This window comes from Acartia tonsa, chromosome 5 (genome assembly GCF_053477335.1).
Source record: "Acartia tonsa isolate MP-2025a chromosome 5, ASM5347733v1, whole genome shotgun sequence".
Taxonomy (NCBI): Eukaryota; Metazoa; Arthropoda; class Copepoda; order Calanoida; family Acartiidae; genus Acartia; species Acartia tonsa.
The window spans coordinates 40,337,870-40,353,551 of record NC_137264.1 but is presented as its reverse complement, the minus strand read 5'-3'; the positions used below and the strand labels follow the sequence as shown (position 1 = coordinate 40,353,551).

At 32.0% G+C, this 15,682-nt stretch overlaps 1 protein-coding gene across 25 annotated transcripts in view; it reads left to right on the top strand.

Annotated features, from left to right (window-relative positions):
• The window catches only part of syd (JNK-interacting protein syd), a 143,177-nt gene extending 127,948 nt beyond the window's left edge, over positions 1 to 15,229 (top strand). For 22 of the 25 annotated variants that reach the window (XM_080161670.1, XM_080161667.1, XM_080161669.1 and 19 more), the window contains one exon: positions 13,418 to 15,229. Coding sequence is in view for 3 of the 25 variants with exons in the window: in XM_080161674.1 (XP_080017800.1) it covers positions 13,418 to 13,560 (143 nt within the window). In the remaining 22 variants the exon portion in view is untranslated. The remainder of the gene's footprint in view (positions 1 to 13,417) is intronic. The other 3 variants (XR_013879897.1, XR_013879902.1, XR_013879901.1) reach the window with 3 other exon arrangements.
• The last annotated feature ends 453 nt before the right edge of the window (positions 15,230 to 15,682 follow it).

Below are 15,682 nucleotides of genomic sequence, written 5' to 3'. Positions count from 1 at the left end.
ATAAAAAAAAAAAATTGGGGGGGGGGGGTGAAGAAACCCTCCCAAAAATAGTTTAAAACCTTCCCAGGACCTATAAGAAGCTTCACTGTAAAGGAGAATAATATCGGTTTAGTGGTTAGCGAGATCCTTAGGGACAGACAAAAAACGTTTACTACTTTATATAATAGGATATATATATCAAATGGTCATGATTAAGAACAGTTTGACTTAATAAGCGCATTTTACTAAACGGTATCACACAACTTTATGGAAAATATGCAAAAAATGATTCCTCTTATTTAATAATTGATTTGTTAGCTTATTGAGGAAAAAACGTGTCTAAATTAATCAATTAAATAGAATTATTACAGAAATTAACAATATTCTGCACATTGGCAAAATTAATGTCCCTCTTTTTTTTGTAATTGCAAGGAAAGATTTGGAGAATATACAAATTATAATTTCCTTAGCATAATTTTTACTGGCTCTTTTCACAACTTATATAGTTTTTATTTTCATTTCAATAAAAAAAAATATTGAGAATTTTTAAAGTCTTAAAGCAAGTTATTGAGGAGTATTTTCTAACTTCACCACATCATATTTTTATGATATTAAATTAAATCTAAGATTGTGTTATTTTATGATAGTCTAGCAAATAAGAAGTATATTTTATACTTCTTAATGGACTTTGTAAAAATAGAGTAATAGTTTTATATTAATACTTTGTTAAATTTGATTAGCAAGAATACAATTTTTAAAAAAATAAGGATTTAGGAAAAATAGCCTTTGGTAGAGTTATGTAGCAAAAAGGGGGGGGGGGGGTTTAATGCAATTATCTCGTAATCAGTGAGCAAATGGCACTTATAATTCGAATTTCTAAAATAAAGTATTCATTTTTTTGTCTGAAACTTAAAATGTCATTAACTACTGAACTTATTAGGTCCTCCATTTTAGGGAATCTTCACATAGGTTCCAAGATGGTTTAAGGCTAGTTATGGCTTAGTGTATTATATGCCGCTAATCTAGCTCTTTCTATGCTATGGGCGTAGCCGTTAGTTTCTTTAAAAGAAGCTATATACTAAGTTTTAAATTTTATTGAACACTGTGCCATCTATATATGAATAAAAAGATCTCTTTCTAGTCCTTTATATTTGACACCCTGTTGTAAATGGATATGACGTTTGGGGTACTAATATTTGCAAGCATGTAATTTCTAATGCATTCTGTTCAGTTCAGTAAAATACTAAATTTATTTGGATATCTTCAGGGTTGAGAGTATAAGAGATAGCTTATTGATTTTATTTCTAATAGTGATTAACTCTAAATCAAACAGATTTTGAGAAAATTATAATTATAAAGATAGAAAAAAAGCTATTATTTATATACTTTTCAATCTAAATATGTTCTTTCATAATTTGCTGAAAATGTCTTTTGAAATATTGAAAATTTTGAGGTGTATTTGAATTTGCTATCTACTTTGCATTCAGATTTTTAAAAAGAAAATTATATATTTAACATTCAGAAATAATAAATAAAAACCAAAGTAAAAGACAAAAATCTTCTAAACAGCATTACAGATGGGTGTAATATTGCCAAACATAGTGCTATTGCCCCAAGAATTAACCCTTTGTGCCTGGTATGTGCACAAATGTATTAAATCTGTGTGAAGCTCTGTGCCAGAATAGAGAATACACACACAAGCAATATCAAACTATAAACAAAATAAAAAAAGTAATTTTAGTTTGAGGAAAAGAGTGGTGTGTCATACAATTTACAATCGAGCTCAACTTTGTATAAATTAAAATTAATTTTTCAAGATTTTACTTTCCAATCAATCTACTCTACATAATCATAGCGGCTTCGCCCCTAGCCTCTAGTATTAGCCTCTAGGGGGAGGGGGGAATTCTTTTTTTTGTGGGGTTGGGGGTGTCCCACCCCCCAGGAAAATAGCCTAAAACCACCACAGGACCAGTAGGTATATTCCCTGAAGAGTAGAATCCGATCGGTTCAGTGGTTACCGAAATCTTAAGCTTCAGACGGACGGACGGACAGATAATAATTAAACATAATTTAGTTATAATTTGAAATAAATTTTACTCAATTAAAGTTTTAATTTGAATGGGCAAAGTTTTATGTTTAGTGCTTAGAAACAAGAAAAAGAACTTTTTGATCTATATTATGTAGTTGGATTTTAACATTTTTGCTGTAGTTTTACTTTAGCTATTGTAGCTATGAGCCTAATAAGTTTTAGAAAAAGAGTTTTGCAATGATTACTGTTAAATAGTTATTCTTACTACATTCTGATGATAGAAAAATTAAATTAAATCAAAATTAATAAGAATGTTATTAAATTCTTTTTTTCTCATCAAATTTGCTATATCAACTCAAATTCAAATATTTTATTGGGACAAAACACTATATATACTAAATATCAATATTTATAAATGATAATTACATTGCATTAAAAATTTATTAATAAACTATTTTTAGTAAACAATGAATACTATAGGTTTAACACAATATAATTCAAGTATCCAAAGACTAAAAACGCCTAGGGGCTGTGTTGACTGAAATCTAAAGTAAGAGATGGATAAAATAAAACTAAATCCCAAATAAAATAAAAGTAAAACTAAGCACTTTGATTTTATCCTCTGAAGAATGTTGAATCTCTGTGAAGAAATGTGAAGAGAAAATTTATGATGTCTCTGGGGGAATTTTGTTTTGCTTAGGCTTACTTACATTTTTCTTTTATTATTATCATATAAATTTATCGCATAGTTTTTCTTCTGAAATCACTTCAATTATTTATCTTAGTTCTTGAAATTAAATTTTACATTCATATTGCAAGAAAAATCTTTTCCTTTGACTTTCATAAATTCTTATTGTTCTTTATCGTTAAAAAAATTTCTGAATAACCAAAACGCAGATATTACAACACACTTTTGTCAAACGATAAAGTCAACATTATCACATATCATACCATAAAGATATATAACAAATACATACTTTCATACACAAAATTGCTTCATATATTGAAAAATCAATATCAGCTTTTGGATCAACTGCAGTTCACGGTAAAATATTTCTCGTAACGAATATTTCCAAAAATCTATAAATTTTAAAGGCTGCTAGCTGCCAAACGGCTAAACGTACAGATCATACCCGCACACCATTTTAAGCGGCATAAGAAGGCCTACAAATAATCTGGAATAGCAAAGATACACTGATGCACAGGGAAAGCTTCACTGAAGAAAAAAGGCGTAAATAAGTCTTTTTTCGGGCATTTCTCTGCTAGGCGCGCGAGTTAATTATGCATTATTGATTCATGACTATTCTAGATTATTTGTAGGCCTTCTTATGCCGCTTAAAACAGTGTACGGGCATGATCTGTACGTTCAGCCATTTGGCAGCTAGCAGCCTTTAAAATTTATAGATATTTGAAAATATTCGTTACTAGGAATATTTTACCGTGAACTGCAGTTGGTCCCAGCTTTTTTGCTTGAGATAAGATATGATGCTGTATTTTGTGTATCCTAGCAATGCTCTACTTTTAGTAACATAGATACACTATACTTAAAGTCTAAATACTTATGAATTACACTTATATTTCCACACTAGTAAGTTAAGGAAAGTTACTTTAACTTTTTTATGTTTGACAGATTTGAATAATTAAAATATGCTAATATGGTCCAAAATGCTTCAGATGTTAAATGACAAAACAAACTATTTTGAAATGTTTTTAGGATGATATTGCAACGTTACCTCTGGACATACTTGTCCTTGTTTAGTTGGAGGATTAAATTATTTCTTATGAAAAATTACAATGAATGTAGAATACGTGGATATAGTGTGATATTCTTGCATACCCTGATAAAATGTTTCTCCTAACTGGCTAATATAACGATACCCCATAAACCCTATGACTTTAACCCATTCTCTTCCCTGATCAGTGATCATGGAGAAACATTGACCAATAAATGAGGACTTTGTTGGAACCGAAATTGACGAGAAAAATTTTCCCTGTCACAATATCCATGAAAGTTATACACTAACTTAATAAAATATCATCACTTGTAGATTTAACTGGGTCTCTTATCAAAATCTTTTGTGGTCCTTTTTTATTCATCAAATTAAAAATAAGTTTTCTTATTTCAAATCATTATTATCAAGTTGATAGTTTATATTAAGTAGAGTTCTGTTGGCCCTCTTTAGGTAGATAGGATGAGGGGGGGGGGGGTAAGTCGACCCTTCATGCCACCTTCAGATTAAGTTTTTGAATTAGGTGAGTAATTTGTTTTAAATGGCGAATTCTCTTAATTTTAAGGATGGAGGTACCCCCCCCCCCCCTAATAGTTTTAAACTTTACCTGCACCCAATAAGAAGTTCCACTGTAAAGGATAACCATTTGAGACCAGCTGTTAGCGAGATCTTAGCTACATACAGAAAAAATGCCAGACTTGTTATTTTTGCGAAGCTACTCTATAATTTGAAATTAAGTTTTGCGAGAAACGTGATTTACTCGGCTCTAATCTAATCTACACATTGTTTTGTCCATCTGTCTGTTACTTGGGGTGCTAGATCAATTCCTAGATTTTCAAGTTTTTGTGATTTTCCTATTCAAGATGGAAGGCTGAAACTTTCAGAGATTTATTTATTTTACATTCAAAATATTTTCACCAAGTTTTGTTAAGATTTGTTTATTAATTGGGGTGCGAACTCGATTCCTAGATTTTTAGGTTTTCGTGATTTTCTCTACTGAATTAATGTATGACACTGCTCTATAGTAAATTTTTTCCCGATATCCATTTATAATTTTGAGCTTCGATCCTTATGGATGTTGTCATCCTTGTTTATAAGGATATAACTGTGTTTATTTAATAAAGTTGTAGTCAGTGCAGTGGTTAGTATTTACCTCTTAATATGACAACTTTGAGCTTTATTCATCACCTCTATTAATTAAGATGGTTAATAAACATCTAAATCTATATTTTGGGCAAGCCTGCGTGATTTAATGCTACTTTTTATGCAACAAAGTTATGATATTTTCTCTCCAATTCAAAACCTTTTAGGAAATGAAAATATGGAATAGGCCGACGACACATTCTTACAGCAAAGATACTCCGTAATTATAAATTTCTGTATGCTATAAACTTTTAGAGGGAAACGGGAATTTCTGCTTTGATATTCAAGGTAGTGAACTGATTTTTTTGCTGCTTCCTTTTCACCAATAAGCATTCAGTTTGTCATACACAATTCTGTCGGTCTGTCTGAAGATTTTTATAGAAAAAAAATTATGTCTTTGGTCAACTTTCAAGTAAAACGACTACATTTTTATAAAGAGAGCATCTACTCTGCAAATCACGTTGTTCGACTATTAGTTCAGAATGTTCTCTTGATATTTTAGTAATTGAATTATATTTCTGTGCCTTGCAACTTAAGTTATCATCCTTGTTGTTAAAATATGTAAGAAATATGGTGCAATATTGTTATCATAAAATTGTTTCCACTTGAAATAGGATTTATTTTGTGCCTTGACTGTCTCTCATTTTAGAAGCAAAGCTACTCTAAAACTCACTCTGTGTGTACGTCCGTCCGTCAGTCCTTAATGCTAATTGGGATATCTTGTGCTTCATTGGTGCTGATTAATAAAACTTAACAGTGGAATTTTGTAACCAAAAGATGCATATCATTTTATATTTTTTGTAAAATCATCCTAAATGAATAATAAAGCTGCTATTTTGAAAATTTAGATTTGCCTATTTTCTTGGTTCGGGGTTTATGTAAAGCAAGATGCAATAAATAACTGTGCTTCATTCTAATAAACTTAAGTTTTAATTCTTCGAATTATACTTTTATAATTAAGAAAATTGAGAAAGATTATTGACTTCAACACGATATCTCATTTGTTGGGTTTAAAACTTTGCTTTAGTGTCCAAACTTTGCCACTAATAATTTTAATTTGCAGAAGGGATAATTTTGGGTGTACATTTGTGTAGCGTCCATTGTCTTATCTCTTCAGATCCGAAGAAATATTGGGTATAGTCCCTTTCGTGGCAAGCCTCTTAAGATGCGTTTCGACGTATTTTTGCAGTAGATTTCCTCCTATTTCTAGACTCTGCGGGGGGCTCTTATCTTGGGTGGGCAATCACCTAACCCAATATAACCTAACCTAAAATAACCTATCAAAAGCTACTGTGAAAATACGACGGAACGCCCCTTAAGAGGCGTTGTCACGAAAGGGACTATACCCGAATTATTCTATCAAATTCAATTCTAATTTTACCATCTTTTGATCCAGGTAAAGCCATTTGAACACCACATAACCTTCATCAATACAAGTTTAAGCAAATTGAAAATGGATGAAAATGAATTATAAATGAAACAATAACAAAGTAATTTACATTGAAAATTCCAATGAAGATTAAAGTTTATCCTGTGATTATTCGTTCAAGATCAATTCTTTTGCTAAGTTCAAAGTGAATTAAAGCTGAATATAAATTTAAGTAGCAGATCTGGCATTGAAGCCTAGCATGTAATGTTTGTTGATCTAATTTATGGTTTATTCATAATGTCTTTAATACCTACAGAAAATGGACATGTGTAATTAGATGCAAAAGCAATAAAATAAATATTACTTAAATTTCTTAAATTTAAATCATGATTTCCGCTGATAATAAAATGAAAAAGTATATGATTAATTTATGTTTAAGGGGGGGGGGGGAAGTTTTGACACTTTCGCTTACTCCGTGATTATTGGGCTAGGTATTAAAGTTAGACTATAGGTTATTTGGGATAAAAGTTTACTTTTGGTTAGTACTTCACGGATTTTTAATCATTTTTTGGATAACCCCCCACCCTAGCCCCCCGGGGCTCAAAATCCCCCTAAAAATGATCCTAACCTTAATTTTCTCAGGTACCATTTGACCAAAAGAGATGATTTCTTAAACTTAAGCTTTTATGCTTATAAACTAACTTCTGATTTAGAAGTCACCCCCCTGCCACCAACCCCTAGCCCTCCGGGGCTCAAAAAAACCCTAAAAATGAACCTAACCTTAATTTTCTCAGGAACCATTTGACCAACAGAGATGATTTCTTAAACTTAAGCTTTTATGCTTATAAACTAACTTCTAGTTTAGAAGTCACCCCCCTGCCGCCAACCCCTAACCCTCCGGGGCTCAAAAAAACCCTAAAAATTAACCTAACCTTAATTTTCTCAGGAACCATTTGACCAACAGAGATGATTTCTTAAACTTAAGCTTTTATGCTTATAAACTAACTTCTGATTTAGAAGTCACCCCCCTGCCACCAACCCCTAGCCCTCCGGGGCTCAAAAAAACCCTAAAAATGAACCTAACCTTAATTTTCTCAGGAACCATTTGACCAACAGAGATGATTTCTTAAACTTAAGCTTTTATGCTTATAAACTAACTTCTAGTTTAGAAGTCACCCCCCTGCCGCCAACCCCTAGCCCTCCGGGGCTCAAAAAAAACCCTAAAAATGAACCTAACCTTAATTTTCTCAGGAACCATTTGACCAACAGAGATGATTTCTTAAACTTGAGCTTTTATGCTTATAAACTAACTTCTTGTTTAGAAGTCACTCCCCTGCCACCAACCCCTTGCCCTCCGGGGCTCAAAAAAAACCTAAAAATGATCCTAACCTTAATTTTCTCAGGAACCATTTGACCAACAGAGATGATTTCTTAAACTTATGCTTTTATGCTTATAAATTGAGTTTAAGTTAAGAAGTCACCCCCTTGCCGCCAACCCCTAGCCCCCCTAGAGATGATTTCTTAAACTTAATTTTTTATGCTTATAAACTAACTTCTGATTTAGAAGTCACCCCCCTGCCACCAACCCCTAGCCCTCCGGGGCTCAAAAAAACCCTAAAATGAACCTAACCTTAATTTTCTCAGGAACTATTTGTCCAATAGAGATGATTTCTTTAACTTAAGCTTTTATGCTTATGAACTAAGTTTAAGTTTAGAAGTCAACCCCCTGCCGCCAACCCCTTGCCCCCCGGGGCTCAAAAAAAACCTAAAAATGAACCTAACCTTAATTTTCTCAGGAACTATTTGTCCAATACAGATGACTTCTTAAACTTAAGCTTTTATGCTTATGAACTAAGTTTAAGTTTAGAAATAGCCCCCCTGCCACCAACCCCTTGCCCCCCGGGGCTAAAAAAAAACCAAAAATGAACCTAACTTTAATTAAAATTTCTTATTTGAAGAGTTAGAGGTACACTTATTAAACCAAATATGCTTCTTTTTGGAAGTTATTGACATATCTGCTGAACAAAAATATAATCGGCCTCCAGGTTCAGGTGCTGCAGGCCTCCAGGTCCACTCAGGAGACAGGTAAAAATTTAGATTTCTTATTTGAAGGTTTAGAGGTACACTTATTAAACCAAATATGCATCTTTTTGGATGTTATTGACATATCTCCTGAAAAAATTAGAATCGGCCTCCAGGTTCAGGTGCTGCAGGCCTCAAGGTCCACTCTTGACAGGTGAAAATTAAAATTTCTTATTTAAAGAGTTAGAGGTACACTTATTAAACCAAATATGCTTCTTTTTGGATGTTATTGACATATCTGCTGAAAAAATTAGAATCGGCCTCCAGGTTCAGGTGAATATCTAAAATAGTTAGTTTAAAATTTAGAGGAAAGGTATTTTAATAGAGTAAGGTTAAAGTAAACAATATAGTCAAATTTATTGTTTACGGCTTCAATATGTATTCCCGACAGGCTCCAGGGGCCTGCTCAACAGGTAAAAATCCTTATGTGTAATGTTTGAATTAAGATGAAAGGTTACTAAATAGAAATAAAAAATAAGTACAACAAGAAACTTAATCAAGGTATAAAAAATCTAAAGTTATCCTATATGATAGCTACTTATTTCCAGTGAGCAATATTATCGCCATTTTAGAACTCTGAAAAAAATACCTTGCAGATTAAATTATTTGTTAAAAAATACAAAAATACAACTTACTTAGGGTGGGTCGATTTTGGAATTTCACATTAGTAGACATTGGCATGGGTTACTAGGCCAATATAAAACCCTGTGAAACTTGAAAGAGGTTTTTAAATCCAAAAACAACGGGTGCACGGAGGGTATAAAATGTGCCCAATATGGAGATATGTCAATAACATCCAAAAAGATGCATATTTGGTTTAATAAGTTTACCTCTAATTCTTCAAAAAAGAAATTTTAATTTTTACCTGTCTCCAGAGTAGACCTGGAGGCCTGCAGCACCTGAACCTGGAGGCCGATTCTAATTTTTTCAGCAGATATGTCAATAACATCCAAAAAGATGCATATTTGGTTTAATAAGTGTACCTCTAAACCATCCAATAAGAAATTTAAATTTTTACCTGTCTCCTGAGTGGACCTGGAGGCCTGCAGCACCTGAACCTGGAGGCCGATTCTAATTTTTTCAGGAGATATGTCAATAACATCCAAAAATAAGCATATTTGGTATAATAAGTGTATCTCTAACTCTACAAATAAGAAATTTAAATTAAGGTTAGGTTCATTTTTAGGGTTTTTTTGAGCCCCGGGGGGCTAGGGGTTGGTGGCAGGGGGCTGACTTGTAAACTAGAAGTTAGTTTATAAGCATAAAAGCTTAAGTTTAAGAAATCATCTCTGTTGGTCAAATGGTTCCTGAGAAAATTAAGGTTAGGTTCATTTTTAGGGTTTTTTTGAGCCCCAGAGGGCTAGGGGTTGGCGGCAGGGGGGTGACTTCTAAACTAGAAGTTAGTTTATAAGCATAAAAGCTTAAGTTTAAGAAATCATCTCTGTTGGTCAAATGGTTCCTGAGAAAATTAAGGTTAGGTTCATTTTTAGGGTTTTTTTGGGCCCCGGAGGGCTAGGGGTTGGCGGCAGGGGGGTGACTTCTAAACTAGAAGTTAGTTTATAAGCATAAAAGCTTAAGTTTAAGAAATCATCTCTGTTGGTCAAATGGTTCCTGAGAAAATTAAGGTTAGGTTCATTTTTAGAGTTTTTTTGAGCCCCGGAGGACTAGGGGTTAGTGGCAGGGGGCTGACTTCTAAACTAGAAGTTAGTTTATAAGCATAAAAGCTTAAGTTTAAGAAATCATCTCTGTTGGTCAAATGGTTCCTGAGAAAACTAAGGTTAGGTTCATTTTTAGGGTTTTTTTGAGCCCCGGAGGGCTAGGGGTTGGTGGCAGGGGGGTGACTTCTAAACTAGAAGTTAGTTTATAAGCATAAAAGCTTAAGTTTAAGAAATCATCTCTGTTGGTCAAATGGTTCCTGAGAAAATTAAGGTTAGGTTCATTTTTAGAGTTTTTTTGAGCCCCGGAGGACTAGGGGTTAGTGGCAGGGGGCTGACTTCTAAACTAGAAGTTAGTTTATAAGCATAAAAGCTTAAGTTTAAGAAATCATCTCTGTTGGTCAAATGGTTCCTGAGAAAACTAAGGTTAGGTTCATTTTTAGGGTTTTTTTGAGCCCCGGAGGGCTAGGGGTTGGTGGCAGGGGGGTGACTTCTAAACTAGAAGTTAGTTTATAAGCATAAAAGCTTAAGTTTATAAAATCATCTCTGTTGGTCAAATGGTTCCTGAGAAAATTAAGGTTAGGTTCATTTTTAGGGTTTTTTTGAGCCCCGGAGGGCTAGGGGTTGGCGGCAGGGGGGTGACTTCTAAACTAGAAGTTATTTTATAAGCATAAAAGCTTAAGTTTAAGAAATCATCTCTGTTGGTCAAATGGTTCCTGAGAAAATTAAGGTTAGGTTCATTTTTAGGGTTTTTTTGAGCCCCGGAGGGCTAGGCGTTGGTGGCAGGGGGGTGACTTCTAAATCAGAAGTTAGTTTATAAGCATAAAAGCTTAAGTTTAAGAAATCATCTCTTTTGGTCAAATGGTTCCTGAGAAAATTAAGGTTAGGTTTATTTTTAGGGGGATTTTGAGCCCCGGGGGGCTAGGGGGTGGGGTTATCCAAAAAATGATTAAAAATCCGTGAAGTACTAACCAAAAGTAAATTTTTATTCCAAATAACCTATAGTCTAACTTTAATACCTAGCCCAATAATCACGGAGTAAGCGAAAGTGTCAAAACTTCCCCCCCCCCAATCTCGATGAGCAAAAGGCCAACATAAAAAATAGGAGTTAATTATTATTTTATTTTATTTTTCATGGAAAATTGTACAAGATCTTCACAAAATTCACTATTCTCTTAATCATGCAATATTCATAAATAAATGTGGTAAAGCTATTTTGTTTTTCAACGAAAATAATTTTGTTACTGCATAACAACAACAATAAATGCAAACCTATTCTACGGTCAGGAATAAACAGAAATATGTGGATAAGGAAACAATATATTTTCACAATGATTTCACCATGTTTGATATATTTAGCAGTCTATGCTTACCTGAAAGTTTTAGATTATTCTTAATTTACATGCCCAAAGGGATTTGCGTTAGAGAAATATGACAATGCTTTACTTAGGACTATGTAAAGATTTTGATAACCTTTTAGAAAGTATCAAGAATTCTATTTTTCTAATTCTTGACTGCTATTATTTGACTTTGGCTGCTTCAGCTGCTGATAACTTTTTAAATTTAACAGGCAACAGTAATGACTGATAATAACTTATTATATCTATCCATATCCCTGTGGATAATAGGGATGTTAAGGGATAAGACAATAGACGACAAAATGATGATAGACAAAATTATCACTTCTAAAGTAAATAAATAATAAGTTGAAAAGTTTGGAGTCTACTAGTTTGGAAAGTATCTAAAGTTTTTGAAGCCACAAAAAAGATATTGTGGTTATAAATCATTGGGTACCAGTGTAATTTACAGTCCAATGTCCCCTCATTCCCTGGTGAATACCTTTTCTATGCCTCTTACCAGATATAGATTTGCATAATTTTATAATTAAAGGTAATGGTACATATATTATTCACAATTATGGAAACATTTATTTTCTACCTATTTGAATACACTTTTCTCGTATTCGTTCGAATCTGGTGGATAGGAACCGGTTCTCATCCATACAAAAAAAACTATGTCTAGCATCGTATTATATCCAGCTTTCTACGAATATAAAAATGTACAACCATAAAATTAAAACCAGTTTTTTTAGCCGGTGCCTTCGGCACCTCGGGGATAAAAAAACTAAGTTTTAATCTTATAATTGTACATTCTATATCCGCGGAAAGCCGTTTAAGTATTTCTGCTGCAAGCATGTTTATACGTTATTTGAGTGTATGTTTTTGTATCTTAAAATAATATAGTCTGCATATTCTTAACATTCTTAAGACATGTTACGGGCGTACGGACATTCTTTAAAGTTAAGTTATGAAATATTTTTTTTTATATTTCACTTTGTATTAATAATGAAATTAAAATTACACAAAGCCAAGAAATAAAAATATATATTGTAATAAATTAAATTATATCATCGCATCATATTTTCTTATTTACCATATTCTATCGAACGATCTATAATTACTTGGATGTTGCTCCATAATTTTGCCTACTCTAAAAAAATGGTCCTTCCAGCTACCTAATATAACGACCCCCTTAACCCCACCCCTTTCCATTCTACTGGAGGAAAGTACTGACCATTGAATGAGGACTAAATTAGCAACCTAAAGTGACGACAAATATTCTTCTGTCATAATATCCACGTATATTATATAATATCTATTCTTCTATCTGACTTTCTTTGACTCTATCTCACCCTTTTCTTATTTTCACCTTATTATAATTACACTAAGGGGGAGGTAGGTTGTGCTAAAATTCCGTAAAGGTGTGAGTTTTAAGGCTTAAAAACAGTTGTAGAACGATAATATTCACTAAATATGTGTATTCTTTATTGAAAAGAACTATTGACAAAAAAGGGAAAGGAAGGTTGCGGGTAAAATCCGTAAAAGTGTGTATTTTAAGGCCTAAAAATAGTAGTAGAAAGATAATACTCACTAAAAATGTGTATTTCTTATTGAAAAGAACTATACCTAGACAACTATTTTTTAAAAAAAGTTAACAAAAATTTTTATCGTTCAACTACTGTTTTTAACTTGAAGCACACAACCTTTACGGATTTTACCCGAAACTTTCCTTTCCCTTTAATATTAAAGTTAACATAAATTTTATCGTTCTACTACTGTCTTTAAGCCTTAAAACTCACTCCTTTACGGAATTTTAGTACAACCTATCTCCCCCTTTGTTTTATGTAAACCAAGACAATTATATCCAAAAAAAGCAAAGCTCATTTTCAACTTTATTTTCTCTTTAGCTGTTCTTTTTAACCTAATAAAGTTTTAAAGAGTAGCTTTGTATTAAAAAAACAAATATTTAAGAAAATAATGCCTTTTTCTAAGATTAATATCTAACAGAACTAACAATAAAGTTTTAAGAAAAAATCGGGGAGCTTCCACTAAAGAAAATGCGTGAAACTTTAATGATCTAAATATTTTAGGTGATACAAGCAGCGAGACAACGGGATCTGACGAGGCAATAAATACTGACGCAGGGGAAGAAAGTAAGGTGGATAGAAGTCATCTTGTTGTGTGGACAGTGGCTCTACCACAGGCTAAACCAAAACCTCCCCTTCTTATGTAGATTCATTTTTAGATTTTAGATATAATACGTAGTAAAAAAAAGAGTACTAAAGAAAAAAGTACTGAAATCAAAATGATATCTTGGCTAAGCCAGTCTAAATTTTGTTCTAAATTAAAGCCAATCAAAAAATATACTTCCAAAATTTTAGAATTTGACTTTCTTGTGGTTTAAATTAATATAAAAAAACTGTAAAAATTTAGGACGATTATCAAGTACAAAATTATTGTTTATACAAAATCTAAGCTTGGTAAAGTGCTCAGATTATTTTATTGTGTTGTGTTTATCATGACCTATCAAGATGCATATTGCATTCAGGTTTTGAGGATTTTTAACCAAAAATTACATTGTAATACAGATATTAATGTTTAAAATGACATACTCAACTAGTTTGAAAAAAAGTTAAAATATTTTTGAATTCCTTATTTTTTTTGTTTTAATTGAAAACTATGTAAAATAATTGAAAAGCCACTAATTAAAAATTTCTTTTGGGTTTTGATATTGTAACGTCTTAGATATTGTAAAATTTAAAAAAAATGGAATTTTCAAATTCTTTTCTATACTTATATTGCAGAGAGTGATTGGACAATGGCATATAAATAAATATTACATCCCTATCTCCCCCACCCCCAATATCTACCAGCTATTAAAGGCAGTATTTACCAATAAGACTTTGATGGATGGTTTATTTATTCGTCCATTGCCTTTTCCCTTATTGTATTGTGAATATTTATCAAGGGCGAGTATGTTTAATAATAGCGAAATTGATACAATAAGTACGTAATTTTTTTCACAATATTCCTTGAAATTAAGTGCAAGTTTCAGGCAAATGCGCTTATTAGATTAAACTTAATTTTGACAAAAAGCATAGTATATTTAAATGCATAATTGAGAACAGTTTGACCTATTAAGCGCATTTGACTTGAAGCTTGCACCTAATTGACGGAATATTGCGAAAAAAATTAAGCTCTTATTAGGTATCACATTGTTTGCTTTTAACGTCTCCTTTTAAAGTTCTAAAAACTAACCAACACAAAGACTCTTAGAGTAGCTGTGCTACAAAATAATTAGAAATTATATTCAAACAAGTAATCTTGTGAATTATATGTTAAAAAATTTATGTTTTACAACAAATTTCACCCCCAGCTAAATTTTAACAAAATTAAAAAAAAAACAATGCATGTAATTTAATTATTTAGACCTCAGTGTAAATTTTGTCTGTTGTTTGAAGCTGTGTATAAAAATCTGGGGTCAACTGTAGTTCACGGTAAAATTATCCTGGTAACGATTATCTCTAAAAATCTATGAACTTTTAAAGCTTCTAACGGCCAAACGGTGGAACGTATAGATTATGCTCGCACAAAATTTTAACCGACAAAAGAAGGTCTACAAAATGATGTGCGGGCATGCAATATACGTCCAGCCGTTTGGCAGCTAGCAGCCTTTAAAATTAATAGATCATCGTTACCAGGAACATGTTACCGTGAACTGCAGTTGACCCTAAGAATGTGTATATTTGTCCTATGTAATTATTTCAATCTTTTTGTGATATATTTAATTCTTAAATAGTCAACTTTGTACATAGAATTATTATTATTAATGTTATAAATAGCTGTTCTAAATTTAAAATAATCCAATTTAAGTAACCAAATAAATGAATTATTAACAATCATCATATGTTTTATTAGGGTAAATGCTTTATAACTAGGGCATATCCGTAACGTCCGTCAATCAGTCAAAAATCTCTTCAACTTAAAAAGGAACTTTAAACAGGCCAATATTTTGTTTACATTTATTCAATCATCGGAATGCATTTTGATGATAATTTTTATAATTAAGTAAAGTATATTTTAAGAAATGAAAATAACTACGTACTCTTTCGTACAAAAATGAGTTACCACTGGTTCAGTAAAGGAATTTTAAATTTTTAAGATTTGCTTTATTACTATTCTTTTGGACTAACTTATAAAAAAATTTACTTTGTTAAATATGATATAAAAAAGATATTAAATTTTTTTCAATAGAAAAAAATAATTTCATCTCTTTAACTGATACGGTTAGGATTCGCACAAGTATGATAATTTTATTTATTAATACTATTCCTATATATTAACTCGTTAAAAAA